This window comes from Schistocerca cancellata, chromosome 1 (assembly GCF_023864275.1).
Source record: "Schistocerca cancellata isolate TAMUIC-IGC-003103 chromosome 1, iqSchCanc2.1, whole genome shotgun sequence".
Classification (NCBI taxonomy): Eukaryota; Metazoa; Arthropoda; class Insecta; order Orthoptera; family Acrididae; genus Schistocerca; species Schistocerca cancellata.
The window spans coordinates 823950165-823972441 of NC_064626.1; the positions used below are offsets into that span (position 1 = coordinate 823950165).

The 22277-nt window shown below is 45.4% G+C and overlaps 1 protein-coding gene across 1 annotated transcript in view; it reads left to right on the forward strand.

Moving 5' to 3' along the window:
* The window catches only part of LOC126106195 (proclotting enzyme), a 161117-nt gene that overhangs the window by 46774 nt on the left and 92066 nt on the right, over window positions 1-22277 (forward strand). The window contains exon 4 of the mRNA XM_049912459.1: window positions 1950-2121. Coding sequence (XP_049768416.1) covers window positions 1950-2121 — 172 coding nt within the window. The remainder of the gene's footprint in view (window positions 1-1949; window positions 2122-22277) is intronic.

Sequence of the window (22277 nt, forward strand, 5' to 3'; positions counted from 1 at the left end):
AGCTGACCTCGTGCTGTTAGTGAAGGCACTCGTCTCGGTCATCTGCTGCCATAGCTCATTAATGCCAATTTTCGCCCTACTGTCCTAACGGATACGTTCGTCGTTTGTCCCATTTTGATTTCTCGGGCTATTTAACGCAGTGTTGCTTGTCTGTTAGCACTGACAACTCTACGTAAGCGCCACTGGTCTCGGTCGTTAAGTGAAGACCGTCGGCCGTTGCGTTGTCCGTCGTGAGAGTTAATGCCTGTAATTTGGTATCCTCGGTACACTCTTCGATCTCGGAATACTGAATTCCCTAACGATTACCGAAATGGGATGTCCAATACGTCTAGCACCAATTGGCATTCCGCGTTCACAGCCTGTTAATTCTCAGCGTGCTGCCATAATAACGTCGGAAACATTTTCGCATGAATCACCTGAGTACAAATGACAGCTCCGTCAATGCACTGCCCTTTTATACGATATGTACGCGATACTACCGCCATATTTATACGTGCAAATCACTATTCCATGACTTTTGGCACCTCATTATACTCTCCGTCATACAAATATATTTCCTTCCGAAGAGATTCGTAGTACTTTTCTTATCGATTACCTGGTGGTTACGGTTTCTTGTTTAACCCACTCTTGTGTCAGATGGGAAAATGTGTGAAATCTGTCCGTGATGACGCTACGCGTGTATCACTCAAATAGCATTTTTTTTAGTTAGGAAGTCAATTACGTACCATGTTTTCTTGATATCCCACCAGATGTTCCAGAATTGTGCTTACAGGGTCATAAACAGCCCCACGAAAAGGGATCCTAGGCCTGTTACCTCACAGTAGTTTTCCTAGTTAGTAAGCCACATATATACTATGAAAAGATAATTAAATCAATACCTTAAGCTCAAAAATGGTTCAAATGGCTCTGAGCGCTATGCGACTTAACTTCTGTGGTCATCAGTCGCCTAGAACGTAGAACTAATTAAACCTAAATAACCTAAGGACATCACACACATCCATGCCCGAGGCAGGATTCGAACCTGCGACCGTAGCGGTCCCTCGGCTCGAGACTGTAGCGCCTAGAACCGCGAGGCCAATCCGGCCGGCAATATACCTTAAGCTGTATGATATACATCAACGGGGACAGTTGACAATGTGTGCCCTGACCGGGTCTCGATCCCGGGATCTTCTGCTTACATGGCAGACGCTCTATGCATCTGAGCCACCGAGGGCACAGAGGGTAGTGTGACTGCAGGGATTTATCCCTTGCACGCTCCTCGTGAGACTTACATTCCCAACTTAATGTCCACGCACTACATTTGTAGTGCCCCTTCCCAGTAGACTCATTACTCGCGGCAGACAATCTTACCGAGTCCCGTAATAGTTCGGGCAATGCGTGTGCATCCTCACAGAAGAAGAAGGTCAGTTAGCCTTAACTATATGGAGATGGTATCTGTTCTTTCGGACATGTCCGAAAGAACAGATACCATCTCCATACATATATACTAAGTTTGGTTGAAATGTTTGCATGCGTTCTAGAGTTATGCTTGCTTGTCAGCTCTTTCCCTCTCCTATCGCCAGCGTCATTCCTAGGAATGCTAGGGGTGTCCTACTGTCACAGTATTTTTTCCGACAGTAAGTCGTTCATGTACAAAGTTGCGTTGAAATTGCTGCGTACGTTGGAGTGCTACGCTTACATTTCACTATTTTTTCACCCTCAACTCCGAATATGGAGGTGCTTGAGGTGTCTTGCCTTCATGATAATTGTCTCCTGTGTAGCAAGTCCGTCTGCAATTGCTCCAAGCGATTGAGAACAACGCCGGAACAGTCAGACGCGCACAGACACATACATTAAAGTCTTTGTGCAGAATATAGACTACTGAGAGTTGTGAGGAAGAAAAGAGAAACCTTACAGAGACAGCAGCTTGAGAGGAGGCGTGTTCGCAGGAGACGACCGCGTGGGGGAAGATGCGGCGAGCCCGGACGCTCGCGCGTGCCGCACGCCGACCGGCGGCCGCGGCGTCTGCGACGACCTGAGCGAGTGTCCGCAGCTGCTGCTGCACCTGTCGCAGCTGCGCGACTCCATCTGCTTCAAGAGCCTCTTCACGCCCGGCGTCTGCTGTCCGGCCGACGACGACAGGTATGTCTTACCTAGCGTAGTCAATTGGCCTTCACTCGCGCAGTCATATTGGAGGCGTCGATGATCTCGTCCTTGAGCGCCCCAAATGTGGAAATAACAACTGAATTTATATGTGAAGCCCCTAAACCTGCTCTTTTGTCAACAATGAACCAGATCCTGCATGCCGCTCTTGTAAAAATCGCAACCAGTTAAGGCTAACCACTTTCTTACAGCTCTGACAACAGCATCCAAGTCTTGAAAATGTTCGCCACGTAGTCCATCTTTCAGAGGCGCAAAGAGATGGAAGCCTGAAGGTGCTAAATCGGGAATGCACGTTGGATGTGGTAAGACAGTATAGCTGAATTTTGCAACGAGCTGCGTGATCGATAAACTTGTGGGGCCTGACATTATCATGTTGCAGTTGAAAGTTGATCATCTTCTCTGGACTTACACTGGAAATTCGGGCTTTCAGCTTAGTCAGTCTCGTCTTGTAGAGTGCTGAATTGACAGGTTCTCCAGGCTCCGGGACATCCAAAAGAACCACACCCTGGCGATTCCAGAAGACTGTGCACATCACTTTGCGTGCAGACGTCTGTGTCTTGAATTTCTTCTTTGACGGAGAATTCGCATGTCATCATTCCATGGACTGTCTTTTGTGTTTCCCAGCTCGTAGTGGTGACGCCACGTCTCATCTCCGATAACGATACTATTCATAAAATTGTCACCTTCAGCTTCATATTGGTCCAGCAGTTCCCAACAAATCTTCATTCGATGAGTGTTTTGTTCTTCTGTAAGCATCCACGGGACCCATCTCACACAGCCTTTGCGATAGCCAACATGTTCCAATATTGTTTTCAAGGCATCACAGCCGACATTCAGCTTCGCACACAGTTCTCTGGTCGTTGTCCGCCGATCAGCACGGATGAGTTGGTTAAGACGCCCTTCACTGCGAGGGATGACAGCCATGCAGTGTCGATCGGGCTGTGGCTTCTCATGCACAGTCTATTCACCATCTTGAAAATGTGAAAATGCCGTACCCATCGCCTCACATTGCTCACGTCTATTGTATCGTCTCCAAACATCTTTAGCAAACGTCGATGCATTTCAATCGGCGCAATTTCTTCATCAGTGAGGAATTCAATCACACATCGCGTTCGTATCAGGCTCGATTTTGGAACACTTCTCTGCTGGCGCAAACTACCGCAAAACAACGTAACCACCTGCAAATGAAAGAGGAACGTTGAAGCACTAGCGCTACACCAACGACATCTGGCGCGGACATCCAGAGTCACCACAAAAAAAGGAGGCTTTACTATCGGAACGACCACCTTTTGTTCAATGAGTCGTAGTTAAAAATGTCTCGTTATGGTGCGGAAAGAGTTTCATCACGATTGTAATAAACTTTATCAGTTCAAATGGTTCAAATGGCTCTGAGCACTGTGGGAAATAACTTCTGAGGTCATCAGTCCCCTAGAACTTAGAACTACTTAAACCTAACTAATCTAAGGACATCACACACATCCATGCCCGAGGCAGGATTCGAACCTGCGACCGTAGCGGTCGCGTCGTTCCAGACTGAAGCGCCTAGAACCGCTCGGCCGGCCAAAACTTTATCAGCAAAAAATATGGCAAAATGCCATGTTTTATATGATCGTCATTTACATTAATCGTAAGCTACCTTTAATTTTATTTTTACCTACAGCGATGTAGACTTAACTACATTGATGAGCCAAATCATTATGACCACCTATGTAAAAGCGAGTTGGTCCACTTCTGGAATGCAATTCAGCAGTGATTCTGGATGCCATGGATTCGACAAGTACTTGATAGGTTTCCAGAGGTTTGTGGCACCAGATCCCTATGCACAGGTCACACACTTCCCGTAATTTACGGGCGGTTTGTTTCTGGGAGCTGAGATGGCGCCAGATGGCGTCCCGGTTGGGTTCCATCGGATTCAGATGACCCGAATTTGGTAGCCAAGACATTAATGTGAGTTCAATATCATGCTTCTCAAACCATTGTAGCACAATTCTGGACTTGTGACACCCCTTAAGACACTTTGCTGTTGGGAAAGACGTCAAGCATAAAGGGTTACAGGTGGTCCCTAATAATGTTCACGTAGGCCACAGCTGTCATGTTGTTGCTGTGGTCTTCAGTCCTGAGACTGGTTTGATGCAGCTCTCCATGCTACTCTATCCTGTGCAAGCTTCTTCATCTCCCAGTACTTACTGCAGCCTACATCCTTCTGAATCTGCTTACTGTATTCATCTCTTGGTCTCCCTCTACGATTTTTACCCTCCACGCTGCCCTCCAATACTAAATTGGTGATCCCTCGATGTCTCAGAACATGTCCTACCAACCGATCCCTTCTTCTAGTCAAGTTGTGCCACAAGCTCCTCTTCTCCCCAATTCTATTCAATACCTCCTCATTATTTATGTGATCTACCCATCTAATCTTCAGCATTCTTCTGTAGCACCACATTTCGAAAGCTTCTATTCTCTTCTTGTCCAAACTACTTATCGTCCACGTTTCACTTCCATACATGGCCACACTCCATACAAATACTTTCAGAAACGACTTCCTGACACTTAAATCTATACTCGATGTCAACAAATTTTTCTTCTTCAGAAACGCTTTCCTTACCATTGCCAGTCTACATTTTCTATCATCTCTACTTCGACCATCATCGGTTATTTTGCTCCCCAAATAGCAAAACTCCTTTACTACTTTAAGTGTCTCATTTCCTAATCTAATTCCCACAGCATCACCCGACTTAATTCGACTACATTCCACTATCCTCGTTTTGCTTTTTTTGATGTTCGTCTTATACCCTCCTTTCAAGACACTTTCCATTCCATTCAACTGCTCTTCCAAGTCCTTTGCTGTCTCTGACAGAATTACAATGTCATCGGCGAACCTCAAAGTTTTTATTTCTTCGCCATGGATTTTAATACCTACTCCGAACTTTTCCTTTGTTTCCTTTGCTTCTTGCTCAATATACAGATTGAATAGCATCGGGGAGAGGCCACAACCCTGTCTCACTCCCTTCCCAACCACTGCCTCCCTTTCATGTCCCTCGACTCTTATAAATGCCATCTGGTTTCTGTACAAATTGTAAATAGCCTTTCGCCCCCTGTATTTTACCCCTGCCACCTTCAGAATTTGAAAGAGAGTATTCCAATCAACATTGTCAAAAGGTTTCTCTAAGTCTACAAATGCTAGAAACGTAGGTTTGCCTTTCCTTAATCTTTCTTCTAAGATAAGTCGTAGGGTCAGTATTGCCTCACGTGTTCCAACATTTCTACGGAATCCAAACTGATCTTCCCCGAGGTCGACTTCTATCAGTTTTTCCATTCGTCTGTAAAGAATTCGCGTTAGTATTTGCAGCTGTGACTTATTAAACTGATTGTTCGGTAATTTTCACATCTGTCAACACCTGCTTTCTTTGGGGTTGGAATTATTATATTCTTCTTGAAGTCTGAGGGTATTTCGCCTGTCTCTTACATCTTGCTCACCAGATGGTAGAGTTTTGTCAGGACTGGCTCTCCCTAGGCCGTCAGTAGTTGTAATGGAATGTTGTCTACTCAGCTGTCATAGTACCTTCGATTACTACCGCAGGACCCATGGAAGCCCAGATGAATGTCCCCCATTACATAATACTGCTCCCACTGGCCTGCGTTCATGGCGCGCTACAGGTCTCTAGCAGCCGTTCGCCTGGATGACGGCATATGTTGTTTATCAATAAACGGGATTTATCCGACCGGGTGACACGATTCCATTGATCCGCGGTTCAATCTGGATGATCCCGTGCCCACTGTAATCATAATAGACGATATTGTTGGGTCAACATGGGAACACACAGGGGTCCTCTGCTGCGGAACACCACGTTCAACACTGCGCTGAACGGTGGGCTCCAAAACACTTGTGCCTGCTCCAGCGATGTACACTGTTATCACATCTGACACAGATCTCCGCCTATCCTGCTTTAGAGAGCGGGCAAGCCTCCGATCCCTATGTTCTGTGATGTGGTATGGACAGCTAAATTCTTGTTGCCTACTCGTGGTTTCATATGGTCACGACAGCAGCACGCAAACACACGACCAGCTTCGCCGTTTCCGAGATGCTCGTCCCCCAGGCACAGGGCCACAACAATTTGGCTTTTGTCAAAGTCGCTTAATTCGGCGGATTTCCGCGTTTGTGCTCCTTATCGTTGCTAGAGTGATTCCCCATTCGTCTCTGATTGCCTCCTATACTTCACTTACCGCATCAAGTGCCTTCGGGACCACCAGTCAACATACAACCTCGCGGCGGGTAGTGCATAATGTCATGTCTCAATACCTAACGTCATCCCTCCCTCTTTATATATATATCTCTTCCCCTTCTCTCTCTTTTTCCTCCCTGTCTCTCTCTCTTTGTCTTCTTTAGACACGCTTACACACACACACACACACACACACACACACACACACATGCGCGTACATTCATAAAGTATTCTATTGGATTAGAAGGAGCTGTCAAGCAAATATGACTTCACTTTCTATTTGCCTTTAATTTTATTATTATATTCATGACAACACTGCGTGAAGTCGTTAAAGATTTTTATGAGCGAATAGCTCTCTTCGTTATGTGGAACACTAAGGTTGAATGATGGGTTGGGTACACCTTTTCTCCTTCTAGTGTTTATTTATGCATGTTAATGTTGTTTTCGAATTTTGGTTGACTGTTGACAACAAATTTCGCAAAGGAGTAAATGTTTTCGTGAGGATGTTGTGAGTATGCCAAACTGTGTAAAGACGATCTAGAGTGGACACCACATATCAACGTTGTTACAGGCGTCTGAGAAACCCTTTTTCCCTTCGGGATGAGTCTCCCGAGGTGTTATAATATAAAACATTGGCCAATGCGAGAAAAAGACAAGTCAGTTTATTGATACTTTCGCTTCCAGTACCTAGTGTCACCTGTAATGCAGAAGTTTCCGATCTTAGCCGTTTAAAAAGATCTGTAACAACGAACTTCCATTTCAGGTTCTTCTCATTATAAACATCCAAGAATATAGAATGTTCTGTTTCATTTATCAATATCCCTCATGCATAATGATATGGTCAGACCATGTGCGCTGTACAGTTGGATGTATTGTGTTTTATCTAAGTTAAGAGACAGATCATTTGTAGGGAACAGCTTATTAACTACCAAGAAAGTTTTGAGTTTTCAAATATATCGTTAGCTAACAGCACTATCTCCACTTCTTCGGTACACGATGGCAAATGATTTATACGGGATGTTTTTAAAATTAATGTAAAAATGAGAAGGCTGATGTAACTGATATAATGGGTCATAACAAGCAACTTTCACATAGCAAGCCTTGTCCGCATCCCTCACTAGGCGCCCTTTGGCTGCGTAGCGCACCACCAGGAAGATAGCCATAGAAACCGCCATCCGAGTTAACCTGCTAGCAGCTCTGCAGGGCACGTTTTCAATTTTTTTTATATCAAGGTAAGAGAGAGGTGGGGTTGACGTTTCATTACCTCTATTTGCAAATAGCTATAGTAACTGCTCGAAATTGCGCTCTCTTGCAATGATGCCCGAGTGATGATTGCACGCATTCAAACAGCCCTAAAAAAGTGGTTATTACATTAGAGGCTGCCAAAACCAGCCCTATCAGTTCTTCATACATCTCGATAGGTGTTTCTACACAACACATTTCAGTTGTTCCCAGACGACAACATCGAGGAGAGTCGAGTGGGGGGACCTTGCAGGTCATGCTGTCGGCCACCGCACCCTATCTGGTTGGCGCCAAAGATATCATCCAAATGATTTCGCACCGCATGAGAGAAATGTGCGGATGTACCATCATGTTGGTATCACGTGCGCATTCACACGTTGAGTGGGATGTGTTCTGGTAACTATGATCATGTTTTCCTTAAGAATATTGTATATCTGCTTGTGTTCAGTCGTCGGGAGAATGTGTATGGACCAATTAGATTGTCACCTACCAAACCAGCCCAAACGTTGGCGGCGAAGCGCTATTGGTGACCACGAACAAGTCGGCGTGAGAAATCTCCCATGCCCACACATGTTGATTGTGATTGTTGAACACACCTTCCCTTGCAAAGAATGCGTCATCCGCAAAAAGTGCAAAGTGTGGGAACTCAGGTCGAATGGCACACTTCTGCTAAAACTACGGGCAAAAGACAATTCGACGCGGAAAATTTTATGGGGTAAGGGCTTGTACTTTCTGAAAGCGGTAAGGCTGCAAACCATATTCATTTCAAGCACGTCCGACCTTGGAATGGCTTACACCAATTTCTTGAGCAACACTGAACTCGACGAGGGCGTGTTTTTTGCAACACTGCCAACGCCTCCTCTTGAATCTCTGGTATGCGCATTGTGCGTTGGTCTTCGCACCTGTATCAAAAAATGAATACACCGGGTTTCGATGTAGGCCTTAAATGCACATGTGTCGTTGTAACTCACACGAAATGCTCCTTTCTCTCTCAGGGAACTCTGGATGGCGGTGAATGTGCGGAATCTGGTACTCGCCGATTCGGATACCGCTGAATGTACAACCGCTGAGCAGTGAGATCATTTTCATCCGCCGATCCGTAAGCACAGTGCACGTCTGCCCTTTCCTACCAAGGAAAGAACTCCATTTCCGGTCCGCTCCGCACAGTACCAAACACAAAGATGTCAGAGCGAACCAGAGTGGGCAGTGTGCACATGTGCCGCACTCTGTGCAACATGGTATCAGCGGGCATTTGCAGTGCCAATCGCAACGCGTTCGCGTCCCAGCAAATACCGAAGAAACTCCGTGGTGTTGTCCCGACCAAAATGCCTGCTACCATTTCGACTCGAACGGCTGGCTGTATGCATAACTTCCCGGCGGCACGACACTGTTATATGACGCCTAGCGCTGTACGCTATGGGGCACGGACGTGGGTTGCTGTGTGAAATTTTCCTTTTTACGACCCACGTTACCCCCTCTCATTCTTTTACATTCATTTGAGATGCAACCTGTACATAACAAGAACAAGAGTGAAGTCACTAACGATGCCTGTGGTACCGATACAGCTTTAGTGATTAGTCCCAGTTATGAAGATGCTATATCACTGTATTCAATCTCTAAGTTTCTTTATATGACACACTGCATTGTTTTAGCTGAACGGGGTGTAACCTACACCGAAGCCCCAAAGAAACTAGTGCAGGCATGCGTATTCAAATACACAGATATGTAAACAGAGAGAACACGGCGCTGCGGTTGGCAACACCTATATAACACAAGTGTCTGGCGCAGTTGTTAGATCGGTTACTGCAGCTTCAGTGGCAGGTTATCAAGATTTAAGTGAGTCTGAAGTGGTGTTACAGTCGCCGCACGAGCGTTAGGACACAGCATCTCCGACGTAGCGATGAAGTCGGGATTTTACCGTACGACCATTCCACGAGCGTGCCGTGAATATCAAGAAGCCGGTAAAACATCAAATCTCCGACATCGCTGCGGCCGGAAAAAGATCCTGGAAGAACGAGACTAACGACGACTAAAGAGAATCGTTCAACGTGACAGAAGTGCAACCCTTGCGCAAATTGCTACAGATTTCAGTGCAGGGCCATCAACAAGTGTCGGCGTGCGAACCATTCAACGGAACATCATCGATATGGGCTTTCGGAGCCGGAGGCCCACTCGTGTACCCTTGATGACTGCACGACACAAAGCTGTACAATTCGCCTTGGTCCGTTAACACCGACGTTGCAGTGGTGACGACTGTAAACACGTTGCGTGGTCGGACGTGTCTCGTTTCAAATTGTATCGAGCGGACGGACATGTACGGTTATGGAGACACCTCATGAATCTATGGACAGTGCATGTCAGCAGGGGACTAGGGGACTGTCAAGCTGGTGGAGGCTCTATAAGGGTGCAGTTGCAGTGGTATGGGACCCCTGATACGTCTAGATACGATTCTGACAGGTGACACGTACGTAAGCATCCTGTCTGATCACCTGCATCCATCATGTCCATTGTGCATTCCGACGGTCTTCGGCAATTCCAGCAGGACAACGCGACCCTCACACGTTCAGAATTGCTACGGAGTGGCTCCAGGAACACGCTTCTGTGTTTAAACACTTCCACTGGCCACCAAACTCCCCAGGCATGAACATTATTGAGCATGTCTGGGATGCCTTGCAACGTGCTGTTCAGAAGAGATCTCCACCCCCTCGTTCTCTTACTGTTATTGGACAGCCCTGCAGGATTCATGGTGTCAGTTCTCGCCAGCATTACTTCAGACATTAACCGAGTCAATGCCACGTCGTGCTGCGGCACTTCTGCGTGCTGGAGGGGGCCCTACACGATATTAGGCAGGTGTAGCAGTTTATTTGGCTCTTCAGTGTAGTTACCAGCAGCATCCGTGACACTGTAATCACTGCCTCACAAAAAAAGTGAAGCAGCCAGTAGAGGTGGAGGAAACGAAATGAAACTTCTCGGATTGACAGGGTATGTGATGTGGTGATTAGAATATCGAGTCAAATTTACAAATAACTTGGTAGTATGAACATATTTACCAGTGTGAAGTTTCACCCCTCTGCTTGGAAGCATGCACTAATTCGTTTAGGAAATGTGTCTTAAAGCCGTCATATCATCTTGTGAGGCAAGATGGTTCACAACTGTTGTAACTGGTCCGTGATATCCTGCATACTGTCACTGGGACGGAGTTGTAGTTCGGGCAGGTCCCACGCAAGTTCTATCGGGGACAGATCTTCGTATCTTGCTGGAGATGAGACTACATCAAAATCACGCAGACAATTCATAGAGGCACGTGAATGTGTGTATAAATATTGTGCACTTGCAAAATTGCACCATGAAACTATCACAAGAGAGGTAACAACTGAGGACTCAGCACTCAGTATGCCGTAATGTACCCTTGTGCCATCAAAGTTCTCTGACTGTCTACCGGCCGTAACCTGTTAACTTATACTTGATGGGATGATGCCAGGAGTAAAGGAGTAGCACCGCTATGCCTCTCCAGAATGCAGGACGAATGGGACCTCGTCCACTGTCCTTTCAGGGTAGTATAGAACTGCTTATTCATCGCAGAACACGATGCGACGACTTTCATCAGCAGCCCATGCTTCCAGGTCAAAGCACCACTTCAAAAGCAGCCGTCTGTATTTTGGTGTTAACGGCAACCTAAACCTGGGATGGTAATTGTCTTGTCCTGCTTCCGCTAGCTAATAGTGCGGACTGACACAGAATATTGCGGGGGGGTCCATTACTTGTTCTCGAGCGGCAGGTGCAGATGTGACGAGCATATGATGTTCTTGACGCAAAATACGACAGTCCTTCTTTGTGGTGGTCAGACGTGGTCGACCAGACTCCTGACGACGAAAATAGTGGCCATTACATTTTCATGTAACATCAGGCCACTGCCACATCGGAATGCATCACAAATCTGGATGACGCGCAGTTCACCCAGCCGGCCAAACGGACCCCACAGTGAGACTCGCTTCAAACCGTTAGGTTCTGATAACACTCACACACAAGTATACGGCATTTCTACGTTCTTCACAGTGAGCACTCAAAGTTTGCCCTGTTCACGTCTTGTATATACTCTACCAGGCCCGGTAACAACACTTAACACCAACAACACTAAAACATCCCGGTGACCGTTCTATCTGTCACAGAGAATTGCAACACTAATGATTTACTTACATGTCGATGGTATACACGTGAAGGAAGTTACATTGACATCTGACTATGTCTTCTGGGTGACGACGTGTATTTGTGCTCGTACAGGAGAATACTGTGAATAGTACTATCAAATATTTCTGACAGATCACAAAATGATTCAAATGGCTCAAAGCACTATGGGACTTAACATCTGCGGTCATCAGTTCCCTAGAACTTAAAACTACTTAAACCTAACTAACCTAAGAACATCACACACATCCATGCCCGAGGCAGGATTTGAACCTGCGACCGTAGCAGTCGCGCGGTTCCGGACTGAAGCGCCTAGAACCGCTCGGCCACAGCGGCCGGAGACAGATCACAGAAAATAGAAGTTGGCACCACTAACATTTCCCATAACTGCATGAATTCTTCCATGGCAAATAATTCATTGTAGTTATTAGGAAATACTTTCCAACCAGTAGCAAATGATACTGACCTTATAATACAGTGTGTCCCACACGAAAGAGAAAAATTAGAAATTTGTGGTAAGGACTATGGGACCAAACTGCTGAGGTCATCAGTCCCTAGGCTTACGCATTACTTAATCTAACTTAAAGTAACTTACGCTAAGGACAACACACACACACCCATGCCCGAGAGAGGACTCGAACTTCCGACGGGGACAGCCACGCGAACTGTGACAAGACGCCCTAGACCGCACGGTCACACGAAAGAGGCCCCAGAAACAAACATTTGCTTAAATTACACTTAAAGGCATGCATAAAGATCATGAGATGAAATGAAACGAATATTTCATACCTTCGTCATGGGGAAATAAAGATGAATCACAAAAGGTGCTGGAAGTTACCGCCCTCGACATGTAAACACAGTGAAGACGACTTTGCAGATTCTCGACTGTTGCTGCCAGAGCCTCTGAAGTCAGTGCCTGGAATTCACGAATGATGTTCTCTCGTAAATCGCCTAAGCTGTGTGGTTTGTTCCTGCAGACCTTACCTTTTCGGCCACCCCAGATGAAAAAGATGACCTTGGGGACCATAGTCCTTTCGAAGTCACTCTGGCGGGGAAAAATGCTTCGATCTCAGCCATGATCACTCGAGACATGTGGCATGTGACGCCAACCTATTGGTACCAGCCGAGAATAAGTTCTTCATCGTCCAACTGGGTCACAAACTCCCGAAACATTTCAATATAAACTGCATTTGTCACAGTGGACTCGAAAAAAAATTGGTCCGATGATGTGACACTACGATATTGCACAGAACACGCCAATCTTTTGTGAATGCAGGTGTTGCTCGACCAGTGCATGTGGATTTTCATTACACCAGAAAAGTGTATCTGAGAGTTTACATAGCCAGAGAGGTGGAACCAGGCCTCTTCAATGAACCATGTGTACCGCAGTATTCCTGACCTCTGAGCAACCAGTTGCTGAAACCAACTTCAAAATGTAATGCGTTTGTCTTTGTCATTGACATGCAGTTCCTGAACAACTGTAAACCTGTATGGATACAAGTCAGTTTTCTTTGCAGGTCTGTGACACGTTCTCTGTGACATTCCACATTCCTGAGATAAACGTCGAACATACTTTGCAGGAGAGGCCAACAATCGTTGTTCCACGTCAGTCACCTTTTCTTCCGATAATGGCGTCCATCTCCCGCCGTGAAGATCCAACACCATTCCATATTCACCGTCTTGTTCACTACCTTTTGTGTGCAGAATTTAGACGGTATATGCTGGTCACAAAACCGTTCAACAAACATTCGCTGACATATCTTAATGGAACCAGTAATCCAATATTGTTTCACAAGGAACAAGCGCTCTTCGACAGAATAGCGATACGTTGTCACAAAACACTGGACACTGAGCTCCAGCACAGTGACGCGCGGGAACACAATGTTGCGTCAAACGATCTTGCAGAGTGCATTGTTGACATGTCAATCGTCACAGATTACACGGTGCTATTTCAGCGGAATTGCTACATGTGTTTGCAGGGCCTCTTTCGAGTGGGACATTCTGTACACTGAAGTAGAGATAACCCTTACTAGCGTGTTGCACCATTTTCGGCCTCATAATGGCGACATCGCATCTTGGAATATACTCCACGAGACTATGAAAGTATTGACGAACTCTCCTGAATCATGATGTTCGGCTACTACCTGCAACACAACGAGGTAGGCTCAAGGCGCCTGACCTTAACTGTAGAGCTCGCTCGGTGATATTTCAGGTGTTCTTGGTGCAAGTGAGAGCAGATGACTGGAGAATCTCATAAGCACTCTCATGTTCATAGAGCGTTCCCGAGTCCACTTTGACACATTTGGGAGCGATGGACTCGTGCTCGTGGTTAGTGTACTGGTTCCCTGTGGGAAGCTGGAGGCGAAGAAATGGGTACGTGCACTGTGGGTACCTGCACTCTTGGTTTAGGGGTAGCGTCTTTGATTAGTAATCAAAACGTCCTTGGGCCCAGGTTCCAATCCCGCCACTGCTTAAATTTTGATTAATAATCAGCAATGGCGGCCGAAGACTTCCGGCATAAGCAGTCACCCTCGTTCCGCCAACGGCCTTGTCAAAGAGGGCCGAGGAGTGAACAGAAGTTCAGGGCACTCTCTTGTCCTAGGGGTGGGAAACTGCCCCTAAAGGTGGAAGAATCAGCAGTGATCAACGGCATGAAGATGCAGAAGGCAATGGAAACCACTTCATTAAAGACACCTAACGTGTATCGACAGGATATGTGGCCTGTAATTGAAGAAATGTCGTGATGATCTCTCCACTGGCAAAAGTCTCCGGAATAGTCCTCCATTCCGATCTCCGGGGGGGGGGGGGGGGGGGGGGGGTACTGCCAAGGGGGAGGTGACCATGAAAAAAAGATTGAATAATCAACGAAAAGATAACGTTCTACGAATCGGGGCGTGGAATGTCAGGAGCTTGAACGTGGTAGGGAAATTAGAAAATCTGAAAAGAGAAATTCAAAGGTTCAACCTAGATATAGTAGGGGTCAGTGAAGTGAAGTGGAAGGAAGACAAGGATTCCTGTTCAGATGAGTATAAGATAATATCAGCAGCAGCAGAAAATGGTATAACGGGAGTAGGACTCGTTATGAATAGGAAGGTGGGGCAGAGAGAGTGTGTTACTGTGAACAGTTCAGTGATAGAATTGTTCTTATCAGAATCGACAGTGAACCAACACCGACAACAATAGTTCAGGTATATAGGCCAACGTCGCAAGCTGGAGATGAAGATATAGACAAAGTATATGAGGATATTGAGAAGGTAATACAGTACGTAAAGGGAGACGAAAATCTAATAGTCATGGGACACTGGAATGAAGTCGTAGGGGAAGGAGAAGAAGAAAAGGTTGCAGGAGAGTATGGGCTTGGGACAAGGAATGAAAGAGTACGAAGACTAATTGAGTTCTGTGACAAGTTTCGGCTAATAATAGCGAATAATTTGTTCAAGAATCACAAGAGGAGGAAGCGTACTTGGAAAAGGCCGAGTGATATGGGAAGATTTCAGGTAGATTTCATCATGGTCAGACAGAGATTCCGAAATCAGATACTGGATTGTAAGGCGTACCCATGAGCAGATATAGACTGGGATCACAATCTGGTCGTGTTGAAGAGCAGCCAGAAGTTTAAGACATTAGTCAGGAAGAATCAATACGCAAAGAAGTGGGATACAGAAGTACTAAGGATGACGAGATACGCTTGAAGTTCTCTAAGGCTATAGAAACAGCAATAGGGAATAGCTCAGTAGGCAGTACAGTTGAAGAGGGATGGATATGTCGAAAACGGGCCATTACAGAAATTGGAAAGAAAAACGTAGGTACAAAGAAGATAACTGTAAAGAAACTATCGGTAATAGAAGATATACGTCATTTGATCGATGAAAGGAGGAAGTACAAAAATATTCCAGGAAACTCAGGAACACAGAAATACAAGTCGCTGAGAAGTGAAATAAATAGGAAGTGCAGGTAAGCTAAGACGAAATAGCTGCAGGAAAAATGTGAGGAAATAAAAAAAAAAAGAAATGGTTGTCGGAAGGACAGTCTCAGCATACAGGAAGAAGGAGAAATGGGAGTCGATTTAGAAGAGATAGGGGAACCAGTGTAAGAATCAGAATTTAAAAGAGCTTTGGAGGACTTAAGATCAAATAAGGTAGAAGAGATGGATAACATTCCATCAGAATTTCTAAATCATTAGGGGAAGTGGTAACAAAACGACTATTCTCATTGGTGTATAGAATGTATGAGTCTGGCGACATACCATCTGACTTTCAGAAAAATATCATCCACACAATTCCGAAGACTGCAAGAACAGACAAGTGCGAGAACTATCGGACAATCAGCTTAACAGCTCATGCATCCAAGTTGCTGGCAAGAATAATATTCAGAAGAATGGAAAAGAAAATTGAGGATGTGCTAGATGACGATCAGTTTGGCTTTAGAAAAGGTGAAGGCACTGGAGGACAATTCTGACGTTGCGGTTGATAATGGAAGCAAGACTAAAGAAAAATCAAGACATGTTCATAGGATTTGTCGACTTGGAAAAATCCTTCGACAATGTAAAATGGTGCAAGGTGTTCGAAATTCTGAGAAAAACAGGGGTAAATTATAGGGAGAGAAGAGTAACATACGATATTTACAAGAGCCAAGAGGGAATAATGAGTGGACGAACAAGAATGAAGTGCTAGGATTAAAAAGGGTGTAAGACAAGGATGTAGCCTTTCACCCCTACTGTTCAATCTGTACATCGAGGAAGCAATAATGGAAATAAAAGAAAGTTTCAGGAGTGGAATTAAAATTCAAGGCTGCGCGGGATTAGCCGAGCGGGCATCTGTTAAGACATGAGGGAATGACTTCCATGGTACTAGAGGGAACTGCAGAGGACAAAAACTGTAGAGGAAGACAGAGATTGGAATACATCCAGAAAATAATTGAAGACCTAGGTTGCAAGTGCTACTCTGTCATGAAGAGGCTAGCACAGGAGAGGAATTCATGGCGGGCGCCATCAAACGAGTCAGAAGACTGATGACCTCCTCCCCCCACAAAAAGAAATCAACCTTCAATGTTTGTCAGTGAGAGACGACGGCCGGCAAACTAGGATCCGTGTATCACCCCATGAAAACTGCTACCATAGGACGATATCTCCTTCACCTGTTTTAACTCTTCCCTGTTTCCGACCAGCACACATCGTCTCGTACCTGTACCGCACCACCATCATCTAATAATGTGCACTGTGGTTTTTCGGTGTTGGGGCCTTCTATCTGCTTCACCTGCCTGTAACTATTATTTTTTCTGATTATTTTTGTTAGTTACTGCTTCAGCTTTGATAATGAGTCAAAATACTTCGGATTTGTTTGTTAATTCTGAAAACATTACTTAAGAATATATCCGCAAAGAATTTCTGTGACTACGCACTCATTTGTGTTCTGGCAGTACATTCCCAGGGATTGGAAAGCATACTACATGACCATATTACAAACTAATGAATGACAAAGAAACTTTTACACGAATAGCAGTAAGTCTGCTGCAAATATCATTGCAGGTTGATCGACGTGATAAAAATGACGGAGTACCTGGATCCACACAAAAAGACAAGAGGTTGATATTTTGTGCTTTTTGAATTTCAGTAAAGCTTTCGATGTAGTGGATTTCGACATCATCTTTACCATACCGCCAACATGTAGTGTCCAAGCAACCAGATCAAATGAGGAAAGTAAGTAACATGGGTTAGAACGTGATCCACTATCTTCCGTTCCACTGCAAGTACCACCTATGCGCTGACCATTTCAGTTACACTTAAATACAGGGGCAATGAGTCTGAGCACCATCAGCCATTGTCTTATTTGCCATATCACAGTGGGCACAGCATATAGGTGTGAAACACAAATTATCTAAAACTGAAGCAAAGTTATTCGCTCATAAAAGACTCATTGGCTGTCGTTTCCAAGTCTCTCTTCGTCCCATTGTTATTGGTTCACAAACAACGATTTCTTTCTAAAGAAGAAACTTTGACATAACAGCAGAGGGTACCACACTCTTTATTTTACCTACTTGTCATTGACGTTCCACAGTCTCACTTATTTGTATTCAGTGTTAATTAACTCCACAGAATAAAAATTTTCACCAAAGCAAAATCTTCCCTGTACCACTCCGTATCATAGTAATAAAAAGAAATATTTTTCTCTGTCGGGATCCAGACTCTGGAACGGTCATCACAAAAACAGAGACAAATCTTCTTGTCTTCAGAAAACAGCTGCACCCTCCATGAAAATAAGAAAAAAATATAATTGCATGATTCCCAGTACTTTCACATTATTTACATTTCTACTTAATTTATATCGTGTGTTAGAAGAAAAGCAGAATAAGTAATAGTAACGATGTTATTGACCACATGTTATTGATCCTAGACGTACCTGTTTCGTTTCGTTATAGGTCATTTATCTGTTCCCATAGTGCGGATGTTAGTGTTCCAGAACAAGAGCATTATTAGTCTTGTCATCGTTACATAAAAAAGGATCCGAAACATTAATCCAGCCTTGTTCTGCAGATCAGTGTACACAGAAGGTGACAGAAGTCATAGCCGGCCGAAGTGGCCGAGCGGTTCTAGGTGCTTCAGTCTGGAACCGCGCGACCGCTATGGTCGCAGGTTCGAATCCTGCCTCTGGCATGGATGTGTGTGATGTCCTTAGGTTAGTTAGATTTAAGTAGTGATGACCTCAGCTGTTAAGTCCCATAGTGCTCAGAGCCATTTTGAACAGAAGTCATAGAGAGTCATAAGGATGGCGTTAGTATCGGACCACGAGGTATAAAAGGGCAGTGAATTGGCAGAGGCGCCATTTGTAGTCAGATGATTCACGTGAAAAGGTTTCCGACGTGATTATAGTCACAGACGAGAATTAATACACTTTGAAAGTGGAGTGGTAGTTGAAACAATATGCATGGGATATTCCATTTCGGAAAACGTTAGGGAGTTCAGTATTCTGAGATCCACAGCGTCAATAGCGTGCAAGAGTACCAAATTATAGGCATTACCTCTCACAACCGACAACGCACTGGCCGACGGCCTTCACTAAACGACCAAGAGCAGCGGCGTTTGCGTAGAGTTGTCACTGCTAACAGAAAGGTAACACTGCGTGAAATAACAGCAGAAATCAACGTGGGACGTACGACGAACGTATCCGTTTGGGCAGTGCGGCGAAATTTGGCTTCAATGGGCTATGGCAGCAGACGACCGACGCGAGTACCTTTGGTAACAGTACCACATCGCCTGCAGCACCTCTCCTAAGCTCGTGACCGTATCGGTTGGACCCTTGACAACTGTAAAACGATGGCCTGGTGAGATGAGTCCTGATTTCAGTTGGTAAGAGCTGATGGTGGGGTTCGAGTGTGGTGTAGACCCCACGAAGGCATGGAGCCAAGTTGTCAACAAGGCTCTGTGTGCCCATTGTGGTGTGGGCTCGATCCTCCAGTGCGACTGAACCTATCATTGATTGTAAATAGTTATATTCGGCTACTTGGTGGCCTTTTGGAACCATACATGCACTTTATCTTCCCAGTCAACGATGGGATGTCTATGGATGATAATGTACCAAGTTACTGGGTGACAAACGTTCGCCACTGGTTTGAAAAACATTCTGGACGATGCGACCGAATGATTTGGCCACCCATCAAACATTTATGGGACATAATCGAGAGATCAATTCGTGCAGAAAACCCTCAACAGGCAGTACTTTCGCAATTATGGATGGCTATAGAAACAGCATGGCTCAATATTTCTGCAGGGGACTTCCAACGACATGTTGAGTCCATAGCACTTCTTTCGAACTGCTGCACTATGCCTGGTAAAACGAGGACCGACACGATATTAGGAGATATCTCATGACTTTTGTCACGTCAACGTATACACAATAATATTCTCTGTGGGAACAACAGGGTATAGCAGAGGCAGTTTCCACCATACCCTTTCTCCCTGGTGAAGATCCCTCCGCAGAGGAGGTTGTGTGAAATGTCTAAACCAGAGGAGACTTATCAACAGAATCGCTATTGTGAAGCGATACTATATAATTGCCCAAGACGGGTGCCAAATTCTTTTTCAGCGTGCCAGAAATTTCGCGTATTTACACAATGAACACCGCGAAGGCAACATGCAACAAATGGCAAATAGTCCTGAAGTTCACTACGTTCTTGGATATGCAAATGATTAACATTTCAGCGCATGTGCATTAAGTAGGTAGGAGGAACACCATCTAGATTCTGTGTGTAAGGAAAGATTACATAACCTTTTATCAATCATTAACAACGTTCGAATGTTGTTTCTTTGTTGGAATATCGTGCTATATCTCGACTAAAAAGTGTAAAAGTCTACCAGCACCAGTCGGAAATCTATAACGGCAGGATCGTGTCCTATCGATATGGTGGTTTATCGTTCCGTGATACTGCTGCTTGTGCTGGTCTGGATCCCAAAACTACCATGCTACTCTATGGTTTTAGGAGGACTATACCCAACGCTATGTATTATCTCAAAGGCCCCACGAGACCAGCGTACGAGTCGTATTGTTCGTCAGGCCGTGCTGAGTCTTAAAGCCAAGTCACATGCCTTGAGTCAGGAAATGGACTTGTTTGCAGCAAGACTAAGATCCTCACGGAAAGTGTGACGAGGTCTGGGGCACTACTGCCTGTCAACAAGTCGATCATTGCTTCTCTTGACGAGGGAGCGAGGTGGGGCATCAACGTTGCCGCAACAACGATAACAATGGAAGTAGCACGAGTCCCTCTTCTACATACAGCATAACAATGAACGTTTACGTATGTGGAAGATTCAAGAGGACTGAACGTTGGCAGATTTTACACGGTAAAGTCACGTTAGTGTGACCACCACCTGTGTTCAACGTCAATGTGCAAAAGCCACTCGGATGGCAGGTGGCAGCGCTAGTTGTGGAGGGTATCTAAAGAGTGTCGATGGGACGCGGAGAACAGTGCAGTCTTTCTCGTAATGCGGAAACGGAGTGATTTGTCTGATATCCCTAAGGGCATCATCATTAGCTTTTGGATCAAATATGAACGCATTTACGAAACGGTTAAGTCTGTAAACTGTTCGCATGCTGCCGTGGTAAAAGTACACAGTGCATGGAAAAATATCACTATCCAAAACTGGAACGAGGATAACAAGCTATAGATGAGAGGTGTGAACGAAAACTGCGGAGATTTGTATAGCCGAACAGACGTAGGCCTACTGAGCAACTGACCACCGCCCTGAGATGAACCAAGAGGCTACTAACAGTGCCTGCTCAACGACCATTCAGCAAATGTCACAACGTATGGACCTCCACAGCAGGCCATGTAGGATGAGTCCTGCCTCCTATTCATCGGCGACGAAGGCTGGAATTTGTACGTCAATACCACAACTGGACGTCCATGTTGCGACAGGCCGCTTTTTCAGATGAGTCATGTTTTATCCATCAAGTAGACGGCCGTTATCGTGTCTGGCGTGGAACGTCTGAAAACAAACAGCCTGTCACAATCGCCGGAATAGTGCAGGCCGGAGGCCATTCCCTGAGTGATCTCGTCATTCTGGAAGGGTCAGTGAATCAACACAAGTATTTAGCTATCATGGGGGAAGGGGGGCGATGTCGACCCCTACATGCAGTCGGCACGGTGGCAGTAGGACGTGCGTGTTCGAAGAGCACCAGCATGAGTTTACCGTATTCCCATGGTCACCAAATTCCCCAGTTTGAAACCCAATCGAGAATCTGTTGAACCATCTCGATCGGGTTGTCCACTCCAGGAATCCTCAAACGAGAAACCTATCGCAGCTGGTCACGTCATTGGAGTCGGGATAGTTCCACATTCCTGTCGGTACCTTCATGACTCTCCGTTCCTGCGCCTCTCGCAGCAGTATGCACTGTGTATGTCATCGTCATACGAACCTGGCACCTGAGGTGATGTTATGTGGTGCGACTCAGTACACAACTCAATCACCTCTGGTTCTAATAGCCGGTAATTTGCATAGCTGACGTTACTTGTTGAGGCCGGCGACTATGCCCTGTTTTCAGAGACCTCTTTCAACATTATAACGCAAGACCGCATGTTATCCGTGCTATCCTGACCTACCCCGATAAAGAGGTGGCTGTTCCTTGGCCAGCATGTTCCCCAAATCTCTCATCCATTGAAATCATCTGGTCATGGACTGCGGAGAGATTTGCAGATCACCGCTAGCACTAGCCAGCCAGAACGGCTGGTAAACGCCGGCATATAGCTGAAGCAGCATGAAATGGCGTACCCATTTTTGTCATTCAACCTCAGTTAGACTTGTTGCCCAGCTGGCTAAGAGCCGTGGTTGGTACCAGAGGTGGCAGCTGTGTGTACTAACCTTCGTTCCCTATGCACCCCCATATCACCTACGAATTGATCGTGTTATCTTCATAGTCTAATATATAAGCACAATAAGTAAAATCTGACTATTTGCTGTTCTTCGTGATGTTTCAGTTGTAGTGGCCGAAAGTA